Raw genomic sequence first — 18,097 nt, forward strand, 5'->3', positions numbered from 1 at the left:
GGGGGAGGGATGAGGGGGGGATAACTTGCCCCACCCCCACCTTACTAGCAGAAGATCCTCCCAATTACTGTCACTGTTAGGCGATGGCTGCTCTCGGATGCATGTGCATGCATATACTGGTAATATTTATATGCATACTTCATTTATTCCCCAACAGAACCCTGCTATACAATCTTTCCTGCAAGTTGATAGATTGTGGACCTTTTTGATTCAGTAGAAATAGTTACAGCTATAGCTACAGCTTTCACATTCTATTTATGGTTCTATTATGTTTCTAAATTAAGTCCCACTGTTTTGTATAATCCCCCTTTTGGTGGGTATTTATGTTGTGACCCCTTTGCTCCTATAAGAACCAATTTATCTGTAGAAATCACTGTACTGAGTTGACAGAAAAGTCATGATGTATTTTTTCTATGCTGCCAACCTTGCCTCCTTCCACTCTCCTGACTTACAGGAAACTCCAAAGCCTACAGCTGTTGTCTCCAGGTCTTCTCTCAAGGTGGTTTTCACACCTTAATGTGCACTACAGTCAGCAGGAAGCCTTCTTTAAACAAAGAATGCTGGGCCTGACTCCCGGTTTCTGACTCAGTAGATCTAGGATGGGGCTAAGCATTTTCATTCTGACAAGTTCTCAGGTGATGCTGACACAGTTGGCGGAGACACGGTGCTCGATAGAGAACTGCTGTCTAAGGCCCTCGCTTTGGTACATCAGGGAAGTACACATCCTCTCTGTCTATGTGGAGACACAAGATGGAGAACTTGTCACCTTGTGTCCTAATCTAAGTCAACTCCCTGCTATTAAAACTCAACCTGTGAAAAGCTGTGACTCTCCTCTTGCAATGCTTCTACTCAGCTCCGGAAATGCTAGAAATGGACACCTGCCGCATGCTGGCCTTGACCTTCATGCCCTGGCAGGCAGCATGAGGCAGGGAACAGTGTGGTTGGTAGGGTTTCAGCCACCCTACCTTCTCTCAAGCCCTTGGGCAGCCACTGCCTGAGTACCAGGGCAAGTCACTCAGTTCCTGTGCCTCAGTTTCTCCAACTATATACATGGGGTGATGATGCCTACATACTAAGTGCCTGCTGAGAAGAGTGAACAGGGACCATGGGAACAGGAGTCCTGTGTTGACTGTAAAACACCCTACAAATACTAATTATTATTATAATTTCTGGCCAAATTTGCTACACAATAATTAGCTGACTTTTTTTCACTCAAGGTAATTTTTGTTTATTTTTAAGACATATCTTCTTTCTGTTGGGAGTGACCAAGTACAGAGGGACTGGATAAGGGCAGTAATAAATTAGGCCTTGCATCCAAGGGTGATAAGGCGGTAATGTAATAAACTGGGCTTTGCATCCAACTAAGGGGGCCTTGCATCTGGATGGGACTAGAAGAAGGTGATAACGAACTGGGCCTTACATCAAGGGACACAGCGATGAGTCACCCCTTTGGAATCTGAGTTTAGAATCTATATAAGAGACCCTTCCCTCCTATATGGCTGGTAGTAGCTGCGGACCCCATTCTACGGGCTCCTTTTCAGCTGCTGTCTCGGAGCAATAAACTCAGCTTGCTCAGCCTTTCTGCCTCCCACCTTCCTTTCTTGCGGCCGGTCACAGAAGTTGGGACAAAACACTCCCCAGTGACAGGCCTTTACCTTCGAGACCCAACATTATTGCTTCTGGCTCACCTCCTATGTTTGTATTCACACACTGAGGCCCACGCTGTTCACTGTCATCATTAGCCTCTAAAAAGAAAAATATTAGCATTCAAGATGCATGGCTTTCAACACTCATATTACTCCATCCAATGTCATGAGCTTTTCAGTCTCAATCGCCAAAAAGAAAATAAATAGAAACACCAATTAAGCAGTGTGTCCTTGGTCATAAATGAGCTGAATCTACAACTCCATGTCACCTCCTCTTCCCTCGCTCCTTGTCATCTGAACATTAGGTTCCAGCCTAGAATCTCTCCGATACTCAGGCTGAAGCTGAGAAAGAAAACAAGAGCCCTTATGAGGGGACAGGAGAGAGAGAGAATAGTGGAGATCTTGACAAAGATCCTTTTGTATTAGCTGTGTGATTTAAATCATCCTGGCATGATTCCTTTCCCCGTAAGTGATCAAATTCTGCCAATGTTAGAGGGTCAAAACCTGCCTGTGAGGTCAGAATGAGCCTGGATGCCATTTTTATTCTATCTTGGACACATCATTTAACTTTTTGTTTTAAAGCTTTATTTATGAATACAAGGCTGTGGTGCAGACCGGAGGAACGTGGTGGGGGAGGGGGGGTGATGGTTGTGAGAAGCATCACCAGAAACAGAGTGGGGAACACCACCAGGGAGGCCCCATCATTTAACTTTTCTAAGCCCTCATTTCTACATCTGTAAAATAGAAATACTACTATTCACAGAGTTGTTTGTTTTGCAGAAGGATATATGGTTCCTTGTTCACTGCCTAGCAGAGGGAGTAGTTAACAAATGATATTGGTGAAATTCTCTTCTCCCCTGGTTTTTTTTTCCCTGGGCCCCCATCTCTCAATCTTTCAGGGCAGCTGGCAAGAGTTAATTTTGGAATATTGACTAGTAAATTGGGCAAAAGGGCCTAAGCACACATGGCCTTGGTCCTTCTTTCTTTAATAAAGAGAGTTGGAGAGTAGCTTCGCGCTTCGCAGTCATAAAAATTGGATTTTCGGGGCCCTCCCTGGTGGTGCAGCAGATTAAATCGCAGCACTAAGAACTAAAGCCACTTCAGCATGAATTCGATCCCGGGCCTGGGGGTGACCCACATCGCACGGCAGACCTCTTCTGTCTCGCCCACTGCTCCCCTCAGCATGTACTTCGTCCATCAGCCTGTTCTACTCCCCACTCTGTCTCTGGTGAATCCTCTCACTGCCCCTGTACCTCTGACCTGTACCCCAGTTCTGTATGAATAAATAAATAAATCTTTGAAAAACAAATTGTGTTTTCCTCTGCTCTCTGCCCTGGGCTATGTCAAAGATCTTATTCTCCTGAACGAGTGGGTAACTCTAACTCAAGGACACTTTGGCAAGCCGTGTGACCATAGCTACTGACCATGTCACCATTCCAGTAAGAGAGGTGTAATTTTGATCTCATTCTCCAGAGTTCCCACATCTATAATCGTAATTGGTTCTGTACTCTGGGAAAGGGGGCGTTGGATGTTGTCTACTAGCTACCTACATGGCAGCAACAGTTATTACTGTCTCAACAGTGAATTAATTATGGCCTCATCTTCCTATATCCACAACCCCAAGAGTTGCTTCCTTCACTTACTGTACTTCTCTGCCATGACAGGCACCAGGCCGCACTTGCCAGCGGTATAGACGTAGCCACCGTCCAAGCTCATGGCATCAGCTTCTCCTTTCTGAAGAAAGAAATCAACAGCAACACAATTAAGTGTCCTGTCCCTGTGGCCATCAGAGGTTTCCATTCTGTTGGCTTCATGTCACATGTCCCCCAAAGCCATGGATTTCCTAAACTTTTACCACTAAACATATTTGTAACAATAAACTACCATAAAATTTATATGAATGTGGTTTCTGTCTCAAAATATCTTACCATATGTGATATTTGTCAAACTATTATTGACTGCAGGTAAGTGAAACAGGCAAAAGCAAACATGGATAAAGTGACTGCTGTGTACTCAGGACTGACAGTTAAATGGTAAAAATCTTCAATCCACATTATTTCTAACAGCAAAAGGCTTTAAAATAAACCAAATATAGACATTTAGAAGTTGTTTAAATAAGTTTGAGACAAACATATACTCATGTATCATTTTTAACAGCATTCTGGGCACTGACAGAACACATAAATAACAGTGGTGTCAACAGATTATACCATATTACCTAGGTGTGTCATAGGTTATACCAGTAATGGCACTTTATATCATTTACACAATGATGAAGTCACCTAACATGTTTCTCATACTCTAACTCCATCTTTAAGCAATCCAGGACTATACTTGGTGGAATATTATGTGGCAGTTAAAGACATTTCAAATAAGTATTTCACTGTCTAAGAAAGGGTGGAATCATGTTCAAGGATTTCAATGATAACAGCAACAGCTAATACTTATTGATCTCTTCTTATATGCCAGGCAATATTATGAGTATATTCATTTAATCCTTATAATCAAAATACTTAGGAGACTGTATAAATTCAAGATCTTAATCTCCTGGATGAATCTCAGGGAAGTTTACCAAAATCAGGATCTTCTTTCTTAAGAAAATTTGTGCATTCCTAAGTTTGCCAATTTTTCAGCTTTATATACATATATATGTAAAAATCACAAAGATTTTGTTTTCTTATAAAGTACTAAAAGTTAATAATAGCACAACCTGATAATTCAGAAATTATGAGATAATGATATGAAATTGTTAATGATTTTTTAATTTTCCATTATTATTCCAGCATGTAATATTTTTATCACCAGAAAAAATTTAAAGGACTTAGAGGTTGATTTGCTTTCCAAACCCACAGGGTCGCATATCTTGGGCTGTCACCCCACTGTTGCAGCCCCAAGGCCTGACACCCATCAGAGCTACACTGACTTCAGCGCTGAACCCATAAGGTGCTTGGGCCTTGAGCTGGCTCTGTGTTTCTGCCCAGCCTGACCTGGAAGGGTCCCAGCAGGGATGGGGGGAGTGGAGTGGGGATTTGGAGGGTGTGGAGAGCATACCACAGGTACATCTCAACCTCGTGGCTGACAGTAAGGTGTGTGGAGAACAGGCAGCAAGGCCGGGTGTCTGAGTGTGGGAGACCAGCGTGGAGGCGGGCCCTTCTTACCACGATAGCGGCGATGCAGTTCTCCGTGGTCTCCTGTGAGGCGCACTGTAAGATTCCACCGCTCACGGCGCTCCACTCATCACACTTGGCCCTCTCGTGCTGGCCCACTGCACACCACCGCACCCTCTGGGAGTCTTCCACAGCTAGACATTCAAAGTAAATCCTGAGATGGGCCTGAGGGCGTTAGTGCCACTGGCCACAGGATGGCTGCCCAATGCCTAACAGCAGCAGAATTGGGATGTCTGGCAGCCCCTTCCTCCTCATTCCTTCATTTTGTCCTCCAGAAGAAATGGGGACCTGGTTCCCAGAACTTGAAGACAGAGCAATACCTCTCCTTCTGACCTTGCCTTCCCAGGTATCTCCTCCTTAGCTCAGCTCTGACATTCTATTCTGGGTTCTGAACTCTTCCAGAACTGGGTTCTGCCAATTCTAGGGAGTGTTCCCCAGTTAGAAATCAATGTTTTCTATTCTTGCTCTACCCATCTTCTTAGTGTCCACATCTAACACAGTGGCTGGCCTTGAGTGACTGTTGGTTGACTAACTGGAGGGGAAATAAAGAGAGGGAAAGAAGAATGAAATGAGTCATAGGAACTTAGCAGAAGGCAGCAGCTGTAATAAAAACTGAAATTCTACCTCTGCTTTTGATGGTGGCAGAGGCCATACTCCCGCCTTGAGTTAGGATAGTCTCTTCCCTGTCAGGTGGACCTGTCAGTTGGGGCAGGGGGGTGGGGGTGGGGGCGACTCTGGATCATGGCTACTTCAACTTACCTGTTCTCTAAAGCTAATTTAGGCATTGCCCCCAGTTCATCAGATAATCCCCTCATTAACCCAGTGCAGCTAGCAGACCCCTGGACTCCAGAAACCAGTGAAGCATGGGTGAAGTAAGGCGTGCAGCATCGGGATGGTCCCCACACTGCACTGTGCTCCCAAAAGACCTGACTCACCTCCCCTTAAGTGCTGAATGGCAGCAAAACGCTCATTTCCCAGGTACAGCTTGGCATCCATAACAGGTGGGACTCTAAAAAACCCCCGGGTGGCGTCGGTAAACAGCAGGTCCTCCCCATGAGGAGTCTCAAAGAGCTGGAATTCTGTCGAATTATCTTTACCAAAATGTTCCTATGCAAATGATCAAAGAAATAGTGAAGGAAAGAGGCAGGCATAGCGAGGGGAAGGGAAAACAAACCCCCAAACAGACAAGGAAAACAGGGGAGGGGGAATATGAGCTCTCGAGATTGAAGACTGTGGCCACAGGGTGCTCGCAGAGTTCTCCAGTCCCTGTCCTCACTCAAAGGAATTTCTCATTCAAACCCCAGTGTGTTGGACATATTCAGCTTAAGGAAAACTGCCAGGGGTGGACCCCTCCATCTCCCAGACCTCTTATGAAGGAGTAGGAGGCACCATGACCTGGCAGCTGTGCTACTCCAGGGCCGTGTTACCCTGGGCAGGCAATAAAGGCTGCCTCGTGCCTGGTCTTCTCTGGCTCTATGGTCTTCACCCTGGAGTGCTGGTGACCCAGCTCCCTGCCATTGAGCTTGGACATGAAGAGCCCTGTGTTCCTAAGCAGTCCTTGGCCTGCCACAGAAGGGCGCCAAGCCGTCCTCTTCCATCACTGGCCTCTGAGAAACTCAAAGGCTTGGGCCCTCCCTAGTAGAACACACTGACAGTGTTGGGACAAGGTGAGGAATGAGACTGGGAGAGACACCATCCCTGCAGGGCAGAGAAAATACTCTGGCCAGGTAGGCACCTGCCACAGAAGGAAGAGCAGCTCCAATGCCAGTAGGGTAACAGGGACTCTGTGGAGAAAAGGCATCTGTGCTGTGTCCCAAGGACCCCATTAGAGCTGAAAAGAACAAAATGGGACTACAAAGAGCTTTTGCAGAGAGTATTTTGCCCAAGGGGGGCAATGATGCCGAGGGCTTTGTGGCTTCTGTTGCCCAACTCATATAGGCTGAGTGGCTTGTCAGTGGGGCTGATGGTATATGGTATGATTCCTGCTGGACCCTGACTACACACGGACCTCTGTGAATAGCAAGAAGGAAATGCAGGGAAAGCCCCAAAGCCAAGCAGGGACCCCTGAATATCAGGCCTGGTATCTTGAAAACAGGAAGGGAGCAGGGTGGACGGGGATACCTGGGCATAGTTGAGAAGCTCCCAAATCAAGTCCTGCTTGTCACCCAGGCTTCGGGACACAATGATATGGGAAGGGACCTGTGCCAGGAAGCATTCCTTGTAGTCTTCCACGGACTTCCGGGTGTTGTCCCTGCAAAGCAGCTCATACTGGTCCCTGTCAGCCTTGTCTTTCAGGTTCTCTGGGGGAGGAAAGTCCAGAGGAGCCAACTGAGAACAGAGCTGTGAGTGATGCTCCCTGTTCCTTACAGGTTTACAAACTGACTTTATTGACGTAACTTTCTGGGGCCAAGATGGAGCCACTTCTGCCTGGATGCCATTATCAGCAAACCAAAGCTTTAATAACTTTCGGGTTCTTGTAAATGCTTCACTTGACCAGAAATTCAGTCAACTCAGCTGGCCAGTCCCCAAATGCCAAGTCAGCTCTCAGCACTATAGTTATTTCCTTGTTTTTTCTCACCATAAACAAGGTTGACCTGAGCCAATTAGAGATTTACTGTTTTTCCCTTCCTGATCTTTATTCTTTATCCTACAGAAGCCTTACCATTTTGCTGTTCTCCAACAGAGATACCCTACTTAATGAAGTGTTAGTTTGTGTCCCTCTTTAATCATTTTATAGCTACCTAAAAAGAAATTAAAATCAATCTTTCCAAAGGTGAGGAATCTGTGGCCTCAGGAGATGAAATGAGTGGTTCTCCCAACAAATAGACCCATGGGCTGGGAGGTATGCTAGGCCAGAGCCCTCTGTCTCTGTGGCTCTGTTGGTAAGAATGATGACAACCTGGGCTCCCTGGTGGCACAAGGGGTTAAGTCTCAGCACTGTGAAGCTGTCTGCAGCCACTGGAGCACATGTTTGATTCCGGCCAGGGAGCTGACCTACATGGCCCAGCAGACTTCTCCTGACCCACCCACTGCTCCCCTCAGCAGTGTACTTCAGTAGATCTGCCTGTTCTGCTCTCCACTCTGTCTCTGGTGAATCCTCTCACCCCCCAACCCCTGAACCTCTGGTCTGTACCCCAGTTCTTGTATGCATAAAGAAATAAAATCTTTGGAAAAAAAATTTAATAAAAAGTGGAGTAAATAAAATAAAATTCTTCTTGAGAAAGCAGTTACTTTTTTTTTTTTAAAGATTTATTTATTTATTCATACAGAACTGGGGTACAGGCCAGAGATGCGGAGGGTGAGAGGATTCACCAGAGACAGAGTGGGGAGCAGAACAGGCAGATCGACGAAGTACACTGCTGAGGGGAGCAGCGGGCGGGCCAGGAGAGGTCTGCCACGCCATGTGGTCACCTCCGGGGCAGGCGGGAATCGAACTCATGCGGAAGCGGCTTTAGATTCTCAGTGCTGTGCTTTAACCCGCTGCGCCACCAGGGAGGGCCAGCAGTTACTTTTTAATGAACTTAGCACAGTGAATATATATTTGAGTTTTAGACATCTTGAGTAATACAGTGTGTTCTGCATTAATTAGAAATTTCATTGTTTACAAAACTCAGAATCTGCAATGTTAACTTACCAGAAATACTATTTTGTTTGTTTTTGGTAGATTGTCCAAAAATGCTAGAAAATGTTTTTTAACATAGAAAGAAACACACAAAGACACTATTGTCCATCATGTTAGTAATGTTTTTGCAACAGAATAAGTTAAGATGTGTTAATAAGTTCTGAATCATTAAAATAATTTGTGTTTACTTAAAGTATTTGACACATTTAGGTGCTGTTTATAATGCAGCATTCAAGAAAATGTGGTAAATTTGAAATTGATATTTCATTGACTAACTGAATTTAATTACTAAAACTTGTTTTCTTTTATTCATTGTTAAGTACCATTTAAATATTCAGAAATTTTTATAGATTGAAGTAATTGAGCACTAAGCAAAGTACTAATAACAGAAATGTGTTTTATAGAAAAATCTACTAATTCATGAAAATTCCCACCACCTCTAGATAAAAGGAAACTGGCTGGCGAGAACCAGCTACCTGGTCAGGATTATTCCTTCCTCCAGCACTTACCAAACACTGCCATGTGTCTCATGAAGCCCACGTCCCCACCATTCTGCAGACACCTGAGAAAGAGGACATAAATGTCAGGTCATGCTGTAGAACCAAGTGTGACCAGGGGTATGTGCCCTGTGAAGCTCTGTTGTGGCCACTAGTCACAGGGCTCTATGCACCATTTCTTGGCATCAGGCTGTTTCTTGGCATCCTGTCTGAGGGGCCTATGAACCCAACAGGAGCCAGAAGTCATACCCAGGCAACTCTGGGGAAGGCGGGTGCCAAAGAAAGTCCTTTACTTCCCTTTCCTCCTCTGTTGCCTAAAGCCACTGATTATTATTTTTTTTAATTGAAGGCATAAAATCTTTCATATGGAGTATAACAATTTGGCTTGCCTTGGATTTCCCAGAAAGCTACTCTCTGATTTTTCTTTTCCTTTTTTTTTTAACATCCAAAAGGGCAGGTTTATTATAAAAAGGGAGAGAAAAGTAAAGGACACCTGTACAGATACAAATGGGCAGAATGAATCCTCTCACTGCCCCTGTACCTCTGGTCTGTACCCCTTGGGGCAGGGCTGCCTCTGCTGCCTTGCAAAGGGGGAAGGTCAGTGAAGAGCAGCACCTTCATGGTCACGGGTAGGCAGGAGAGCTGCTGTGGGGAAGTTTGAGAATACCTGTGTCTCTTACAGAGTTTGGGATATGGAAAGCACCTGCAGGGGGCTGAGAGGAAGATGAGGAGACACAAGCTATGCAACTTCTGTCAACTGACAAATTCCAGATGGAAGGGAAAAGCTCTGAAAAATCAGAATTTCCATTGCTAACTTATGTTAAGACCTTCCTTTTTTGTATAATCATAATATCAAAATATTTTTAGCAACCATCAGCTTACAACTGGATTGTTTAGCCTCTTAAGGTGGCTGCCTGGCCCAGGCAAAAGGTGCTGGCTCAGGGCAAGAAATTCCTCTGTCTCCTGAGACAAAAGGCAAGCCCTAGGAGAGTTAAGACCCCCAGGGCATAAAGACCCCTGGGAAGCTTCCTCAGCCTTTTGAAACAAAAAGCAAACTTCAGGGCCCTCCCTGTGGTGCAGTGGGTTAAAGCGCAGCACTGAGAAGCTAAAGCCATTTCAGCATGAGTTCGATCCCCGCCTGACCTGGGGATGACCCACAAGGCATGACAGACCTCTCCTGACCTGCTGGCTGCTCCCCTTAATAGTGTACTTCGTCCATCAGCCTGTTCTGCTCTCCCCTCTGTCTCTGGTGAGTCCTCTCACTGCCCTTGCACCTCTGGTCTGTACCCCAGTTCTGTATGCATAAATAAATAAATCTTTTTTTTAAAAAAAGCAAATCTCAGATAAGACTCTCAGGGTATAAGGACTCATGGACAATTTCCTAACCTTGCTTACACAAGTTTTGCTTAATGCATGACTGTATAACTTCTTCTTCTTCTTCTTTTTTTTTTTAAAGATTTATTTATTTATTCATATAGAGCTGGGGTACAAGCCAGAGATGTGGAGGGTGAGAGGGTTCACCAGAAACAGACAGGGGAGCAGAACAGGCAGATCAACGAAGTACAATGCTGAGGGGAGCAGCGGGCAGATGGGGAGAGGTCTGCCTCGCCATGTGGTCACCTCCGGGGCAGGCGGGAATCAAACTCATGCGGAAGTGGCTTAAGCTTCTCAGTGCTGTGCTTTAACACACTGTGCCACCAGGGAGGGCCTGTATAACTTCTTAATTTACTCTTTTTAAATAATCCCTAACTACTATCTGCTAGCCTTAAATTAGCCATTAGCTTCTCTTTAGACAATCATGGATGACTCTGCTAACACAATTTATTCCTTCCCTAAGATACCTAACAATCCTTTGCTAACAGCTCATCCTTTCCCAGACCCCTTATCCTTTGAGTTATAGTTAAACATCCATGACAGTTACAAATGTGTATAATTTAGTATACCATAAAGTGTCAAGAAGAAGATGCATTGTTCCCCTCTCCCTTGAGAACGTTTATGGCAATTTATGGCGATTTCTCATTAACTTACCTTATGCATTATTGTAATTAACTACTTGCTACACTGTATAAATAAAGACCTGTTGAAAAGATGGACAGGTAGAATTGTACCAAACTCCGACGCCTGTGTCTTCCTTGCTCCAGTCCCCTGTTCCCCTTCTTGGAATCTCCACACACCGAAGCTGACACCACCTACAGATCCTGCCCTATAGCGTGTTGAGGTCAGTCCCCAACAGAGGCAGATCTGTGTCCCAGCACAGGAAGATTCTCAAGCAGGGAAAAGCTAGCCAAGTCAGGCCCTTCTGGCGCCTCGAGCCCATGTCCATGGACCCTGGAGTCCCAGAGATTGGTCTGTAATACCAGTCCTCTCTGGTTCAGGAATGTAACACAGGCAGTAGACCCAGGGTCTGTGTGGGGAGACAGCAGGGCTCCCCCACAGAAGATGGCTCCTCTGGATGGGTACAAGCTAGGTGGGGGCCATGGAGGGCACTGAGGACCCTGGCGTTCACACTGACACTCGAGGGAGACTGAGACAGGCTCTCTACTCCCTGTGTCTGGGTTTCCCCATCCCAGAGTGAGGACGAGAACAGGAGTTTCACTTACTTGAAGGCGCCTGAATAGCCAAAGTACGGCTCATTGGAGGAACAAGCACATTTGTCCATGCCTGTCCCCGCACACAGTTGACACAGGTTGGGAGACTTCTTCCTGTCCGCACAGGGGACACAGCTGCTAGAGAAGAACTTGGCCGCTGCTGCTCAACACAAGACACAGACCTCAGGGTGTGAGCTGGTGAGATACTTGTGGGCCACTGGATCGTGCATGTGTGTGTATCAATCCACACACCCTTCCAGGGAGGGGTCTGGGGAGGCAGGTGTGCATGGGTGGACCAGGTGTAGACTGTCAGAGGTGGCTGACAGCACCTATGTCCGAGTGTAGGATGCCCAGGAACCCAGGGGCTGAGGCATCACTCCTAGATCTGGCTGCTCCTTTTCAAGGGTTAAAAAGGCATCCTAGGCTCACCTTGCTGCATCATAACTGATCAAGATCCTGAAGTATACACAAAAAAACAGTTCTTGGCCCTCCCTGGTGGTGCAGCAGGTTAAAACACAGCACTAAAAGGCTAAAGCCACTTCTGCATGAGTTCGATTCCCGCCTGCCCCGGAGGTGACCACATGGCGTGGCAGACCTCTCCTGACCCGCCTGCTGCTCCCCTCAGCAGTGTAGTTTGTCAGTTAGCCTGTTCTGCTCCCCTCTCTGTCTCTAGTGAATCCTCTCACTGCCCCTGCACCACTAGCCTGTCCCCCAGTTCTGTATGCAAAAATAAATCTTTTTTTTTTTTTTTTAAATCAGTTCCTATGCCAGTTTGCCTTCCTCCCAAGCCATTTGCCCAAAGCCCTGAGGCCTGAATGTCAGTCTGTGGCCTAATCCATAGTTCAGCCCTCTTGGGCAGCCAGAAAGTCCTTTCTCAGTGCATCTCAAACACCTCCCTTGCCAAACCAAACTGCAGTGATTACCACAAAGGTACAGCTGTCAGGAGCTCAGAAACAGCAGCACCTTGTCTGAGACCCAGCTGCCAGTTCCTAAGGGCTCTGGCACAGCCAGTGCATGTTTAAAGCAAATTGTTCTCACTCTGACTTGAAGTTCAGGGAACATGTACACCTGATGGTGACTGCGTGGCCGCAATACAGCCTGTGTGGGCAGCTGTGCATGGGCACTCAGCCCAGGCAGACCTACCTTCTTGGCCAGGGTGAGAGGGAAACAGTATCTCATTGGGGATGGTCCACCCAGTGAACCATTCCAGGCTGGGGTGGCAAGACTTCTTGCCTCGGAGCTGGTTCAGCTGAAAGTTGCTGCCCTTCTTTACCACAGCTACAACGTAAGGATACATTTGTGGATCTGCAAAGGAACAGGGAGAAAGAAGGGCCAAAACCAGATGCTATGTTGTCATATTAATTTTCTGGAGTGTGCACAATGGGGAAATTTAAGAAAGCCTAGGATGTATCCTAGCCCTTAGTAAGCAGGCTGAAAAGGAAAGGCAAAGGTCCCTTGATTGACAGACGAGGGAAATTGCCCCTTTTCCAGGCAATAAACACTAGTTCCTTTCCTGTAGTCCCCACAAGTCAACAAGACACAGGGAAGGGGACCCCAGATTTAAGAGGGCCTCAGTGCTCAGTCACCCTGATGTTACAGTTTCTCCCTAAGGGTTGTGACTACTCTGCCGCAGCCCAGATGTGAAGGTGAATATGTGAATAGAGAGACACAGGGGCATCCCCAGGATTTTGCCAGGGGCAACGTGGAGTCAAATTGAGGCAGGTTGAACTCACATACACACACTGATGACACTCTTGGACTAGGAGGCAAAGCCCTTTTTTTGGACACCCCCTCCCTCCCAACTGCCAATACCTCTCCTCACCAGACACGGGCTCATGCCCTGTAGCAGTCCAGGGGAGTGAGTATGGGGAAGAGGCTGTCAGGGACTCTGCGTCTCAGAGATGGGTTTCCTTTGGTGCAACCCACTGGGTGAATGGTGGACAGCACATCCCCCTTCAAACCAGCAGCACCAAAAGCATGTCCATCAGGACACACAAAGTTTACAGCTGCCCAGTTATCCTAGGTCAGCAGAGGTGACAGTGTCCTTCAATACGAAGAGTTCCAACAACTTTGTTCCCTTCAAGTTAACTCCCACAGAGACCTTGCCACCTCCTGGGTTGCTGTGTCAGGCAGGGGGAACGCACCATCTTTTGAGCCATAGAGTTCTGTTACAACGGGTTTTATGTCGTAGGAGGCCATGCTCGCCCAAAACAACAAACCCACTTCAATGGTCACAGCATCTGCTTCATTTGCCTGAAAGGAAAGAGGCAGGATCAGGAATGAAGTCTTCACCACTAAAGAAGTCTTGTGTAGCTCTCTGCCAGGAACCTCTGTTTCAAAGACACTCGAATTCCCTCAGGCCTCTTTTTTTTTTTTTTTTTTTTAAGATTTATTTTATGGGCCCTCCCTGGTGGCACAGCAGATTAAAGTGCAGCACTAAGAAACTAAAGCCACTTTAGCATGAGTTTGATTCCTGCCAACCTCAGAGGTGATCCACGTGGTGCGGCAGACCTCTTCTGACCTGCCCACTGCTCCCCTCAGCAGTGTACTTCATCTATTTGTCTGTTCTGCTCCCCACTCTGTGTGTGGTGAATCCTCTCACCATCCCTGCACCTCTGACCTGTAACCCAGTTCTGTATGCATAAATAAATAAATCTTTTTTTTTTTTAAAGATTTATTTTATTTATTTATGAATACAAGAACTGGCAGGTAGGCCAGACATGCAGGGGGTAAGAGGATTCACCAGAGACAGAGTGAGGAGCCGAACAGGTGGATGTACTGAAATACATTGCTGAGGGGAGCAGCGAGTGAGACAGGAGAAGTCTGCTGTGCCATGTGGGTCAGCTCCCTGGCCAGGGATTGAACTCAGGCCAAGGTGGCTGGCAATAGCTTGATAGCACTGAGACTTAACCCTTCATCACCAGGGAGGTCCATTGGCCACATTCTTGAAACTACTACCTCACAAATGTGGGTACCGCTTCATTTTTCTCCTTAAGCCCTATCCCCATCTGACAGACTTTCACTTACTGTTTGCCCTCCCTTTGGAACACAAGTGCCACGAAGGTGGTAACATGGCATCATGAGCTTCATCCCACTGAATCCCAGCCCCTAGAAAAGCACCTACTACAGACACGTGTTCAAGAATATTTCTTGAATAAGTGAATGAATGAATTGCCAATAATTTCCATCCATAAGAATTCCTGTTTTGCATTTTTAGATCTAGATTCCTTCTTCATGGATCTTTCAGCCAAGGATTCCGTCAACCCTGAGAGAAGCGGCAACCACAGTCTCTTCTCGGAGGTGAGGCTGGATCATTTCCCTACCCATCATGGGAATGATCCTTTTTATTATTTATTAATTGGTATTTACAAGTACTTGGGTCTTTCTAAATTAAGTATGTTTCTATATACTTGCTTCCCTTTTCTGATCCCATGTTTTCTTATATTTATTTTACAACATCTACTCCTATTGCATGTGTATTGTATATCTACATCTATGTAGTATACGTATTTGTATGCATAAGTATAAAGTTAGTACTCTATTTGTTGCATGGATCATACTTCAACTCACACTGACTTGAGTAAAGGAGGGTTTTAGTACAAAGACAAAAGGACAAGTCTACTGGGAGCCCTCCCTGGTGGTGCAATGGGTTAAAGTGCAGCACTATGAAGCTATCTGCAGCATGCGTTTGATCCCCAGCCAGGGAGGTGACCCACATGGTGCAGCAGACCTCTCCCGTCTTGCCCACTGCTCCCCTCCGCAGTGAATTTCAGTCAATCTGCCTGTTCTGCTCCCCACTGTCTCTTGTGAATCCTCTCACACCCCACATCTTTGGTCTGTACCCCAGTTCTTGTATGCAGAAATAAATAAATCTTTAGAAAAAGAGAAGGCTACTGGGTCTTCTGAACAACACAAAGGACAAAAGCAAAAATACTTACACTGGTTTTGGACAGGAAGGAACCTGAGAGAGGGACAGAACTTAAAGAAAGAGCTTTGTTGTTCCTCCACAGGCTGGTAAACAAGAGTTGACCAAATCTGGTGGCTCTAAGCCCTGACACCAGCTGCCATAAATTTCCATGGCCCTTTGTGTTTATTACTGATTTGTCCCCAGCCTGTGTGTTCCTGAGCAATTGCTTTACAGTTTATCAAGTTGGTTGTTGCAGAAAAGAGTTACAGATCCTGAGACCAGGTGGGGACAAACTGGAGAGCGAGCACCCAGCCTCCATGAGAGATTCACCTATGAGATGTAGATGAGCCTTACAGACTACCAAGCTGCAGCTGACTGGTGCTCACAACTAGTAATGGACACACACAGGTGGACAAATAGACTTTAGCTAAGCCCATTCCTTTCCTTCTCAGTTAATAAAGTTTAATTTCTTTCCTCTCAAGCCCCATGCCTAAAACTGAACCTTTTGAGCGTCTCTCTCATGCTCAGTTCTCTTTTCTTCCTCACTTTCATTAATCAAAAAACACTGACGCCTTATCTGCCTTCACTGGGGTCTACAGAGTCCAGTTTCAATGTTGAACAGAGGGTCTCAAGCAGACTTTCCTGGGCTTGGGAGCAGGCCCTCTGGTCCATCCCATCTATTGTCTGTGGGTGGAGTGGTGACCAGCAGCTGGTTTGTTCCCAGGTTATCCAGCTGTTATTAGAGGGTGGGAACAAACTGATAGATCCCCAAATGTCTTCATTATCCAATGCTAGTTTCAGTCCATTCCTGTGGGCTCCAGCTCATGATTGTGATTCCAGCTTGTTCCTGCCCTTTCCCACTCTACATACCACATCTCTGCCTAACTACCGACTCCTCAAGCTCTCATATCAGAGACAAAAACTATATTCTGTGGAAGCCTGACCAGCTCCACAATTGCATGAGGTCAAAATCTTGTAAAAATCACCCCACCCCCATATATGAGTTAGAGAAAATGTGAAAGTTCAAATTTCTGTGGATCTTTTTGATCCTTGATAAATCTCTAACTGTTGTCTAGAAATAATCTCTCATTGTTTTTCTAGAAGCAATGAAGAAATTTACCATTTTTAAAAAGATTTATTTATTTATGCATACAAGATCTGGGGTACAGACAAGAGGTGCAGGGATGAAAGGCTTCACCAGAGACAGGGTGGGAAGCAGAACAGGTGGATCTACTGAAATACAATGGTGAGGAGAGCAGCGGGTAAGACAGGAGAGGTCTGCTGTGTCATGTGGATAGCTCCCTCACAGGAGATTGAACTCGTGCTGCAGTGGCTACCAATAGATTCACTGATAGAGACTTAACCCCTTGCACCACCAGGGAAGCCCATTATTGCTGTTTTTTTACTATTAATGAATGTTAAAATAATTTTCTCTATCCAGAGCCCCTGTACTTCCAGTCTTTAGCTCAAACATCATCTAATTCCAGTGGGAAGAAAGTTGTTCTGAAGCACTAAATAGTAACAAATGCGAAAGAATGAAAAAAAAAATACAAATTTTCTCTTACTCTTATTTAGGCAAAAATTACTTACCACAATAGCCTTTATGCACTCAAAGGAAGAAGTTCTCTTCACACAGGAAATAAGAGGACCATTAACAGGAAGGGCTTTCCTCATATTGGAGCATTTCTTGGCCTCGCGATTTGAGATGGTGCACCATCTCACAGTTTTCTCAGGGTCAGCCAGACACAGGCCTATGAGAAAAAGGCCACAGTGTAAAGAAAACACATCACTCATCTTTCTCCAGAGGCTGAAGAGATTAAAGATAAGGTCAAAAGTTGACAGAGTGGGGTAGATACAAATTGGATTAGCTGTATATTTCACACAAATGCTCAGGTATTCTCAGAGACTTAAAGGAAGTATGAACATTATAAGGAAAAAGAGATAAGGTATAAAAATATCCAAAAAGAAAATCTAGAGATGGAAAACAGAATATCCAAAATGAAAATAACAGATTAGATACTACAAAAAAAAAAATAAATGAGCTGAAAGGTATTATTAGAAACTATCCAAAATAAGTATGGAGGTCAAAAGTTGAGTGGGATAGACCCAAATTGGATTAGCTGCATGGTTCACATGAATGTTAAGATTACAAAAGACTGTAAAAGAAATGAATTTGTCACACACTAATTGATTTGTCATATAACATCAAGTGATTTGATGTTTGTATAATTAGAGTTCTAGGCAGAAAAGGGACAGCAAATAAAAACATTTGAAGCATATAAAAATATCTGGTGTCGCAAGGGGTTAAAGTACAGTGCTGTGAGGCTATCCTAAGCCACTGTGGCATGAGTTAGATTCTCAGCCAGGGAAGTGACCCATATGGCAAGGCAGGTCTCTCCTGACAGATGCTCCCCTCAGCAGTGTATGTCAGTCAATCTTCCTGTTCTGTTCCCCACTCTGTCTCTGGTGAAGACTCTCACCCCCTACATATCTGGCCTGTACCCCAGTTATTGTATACATAGATGAATAAATCTTAAAAAAAAAATTTGGGGGGGCCCTTCCTGGTGGCGCAGCGGGTTGAAGCACAGCACTAAGAAGCTTGGGCCACTTCCGCATGAGTTCGATCCCCGCCTGCCCCGGAGGAGATCCACATGGCGTGGCAGACCTCTC

At 45.6% G+C, this 18,097-nt stretch overlaps 1 protein-coding gene across 1 annotated transcript in view; it reads right to left on the reverse strand.

Moving 5' to 3' along the window:
• LOC101637145 (inhibitor of carbonic anhydrase-like) overlaps positions 1-18,097 on the reverse strand; it is a 38,442-nt gene that overhangs the window by 14,587 nt on the left and 5,758 nt on the right. The window contains exons 2-11 of the mRNA XM_012724814.1: positions 17,018-17,178; positions 13,665-13,773; positions 12,664-12,825; positions 11,533-11,680; positions 8,945-8,997; positions 6,935-7,113; positions 5,749-5,920; positions 4,805-4,947; positions 3,290-3,380; positions 1,689-1,745 (exon numbers count right to left, since the gene is read on the reverse strand). Of these exons, the coding sequence (XP_012580268.1) occupies positions 1,689-1,745; positions 3,290-3,380; positions 4,805-4,947; positions 5,749-5,920; positions 6,935-7,113; positions 8,945-8,997; positions 11,533-11,680; positions 12,664-12,825; positions 13,665-13,773; positions 17,018-17,178 (1,275 nt within the window). The remainder of the gene's footprint in view (positions 1-1,688; positions 1,746-3,289; positions 3,381-4,804; positions 4,948-5,748; positions 5,921-6,934; positions 7,114-8,944; positions 8,998-11,532; positions 11,681-12,663; positions 12,826-13,664; positions 13,774-17,017; positions 17,179-18,097) is intronic.

Source organism: Condylura cristata, unplaced genomic scaffold (assembly GCF_000260355.1).
Source record: "Condylura cristata isolate star-nosed mole 26May11 unplaced genomic scaffold, ConCri1.0 scaffold00014, whole genome shotgun sequence".
NCBI lineage: Eukaryota > Metazoa > Chordata > Mammalia > Eulipotyphla > Talpidae > Condylura > Condylura cristata.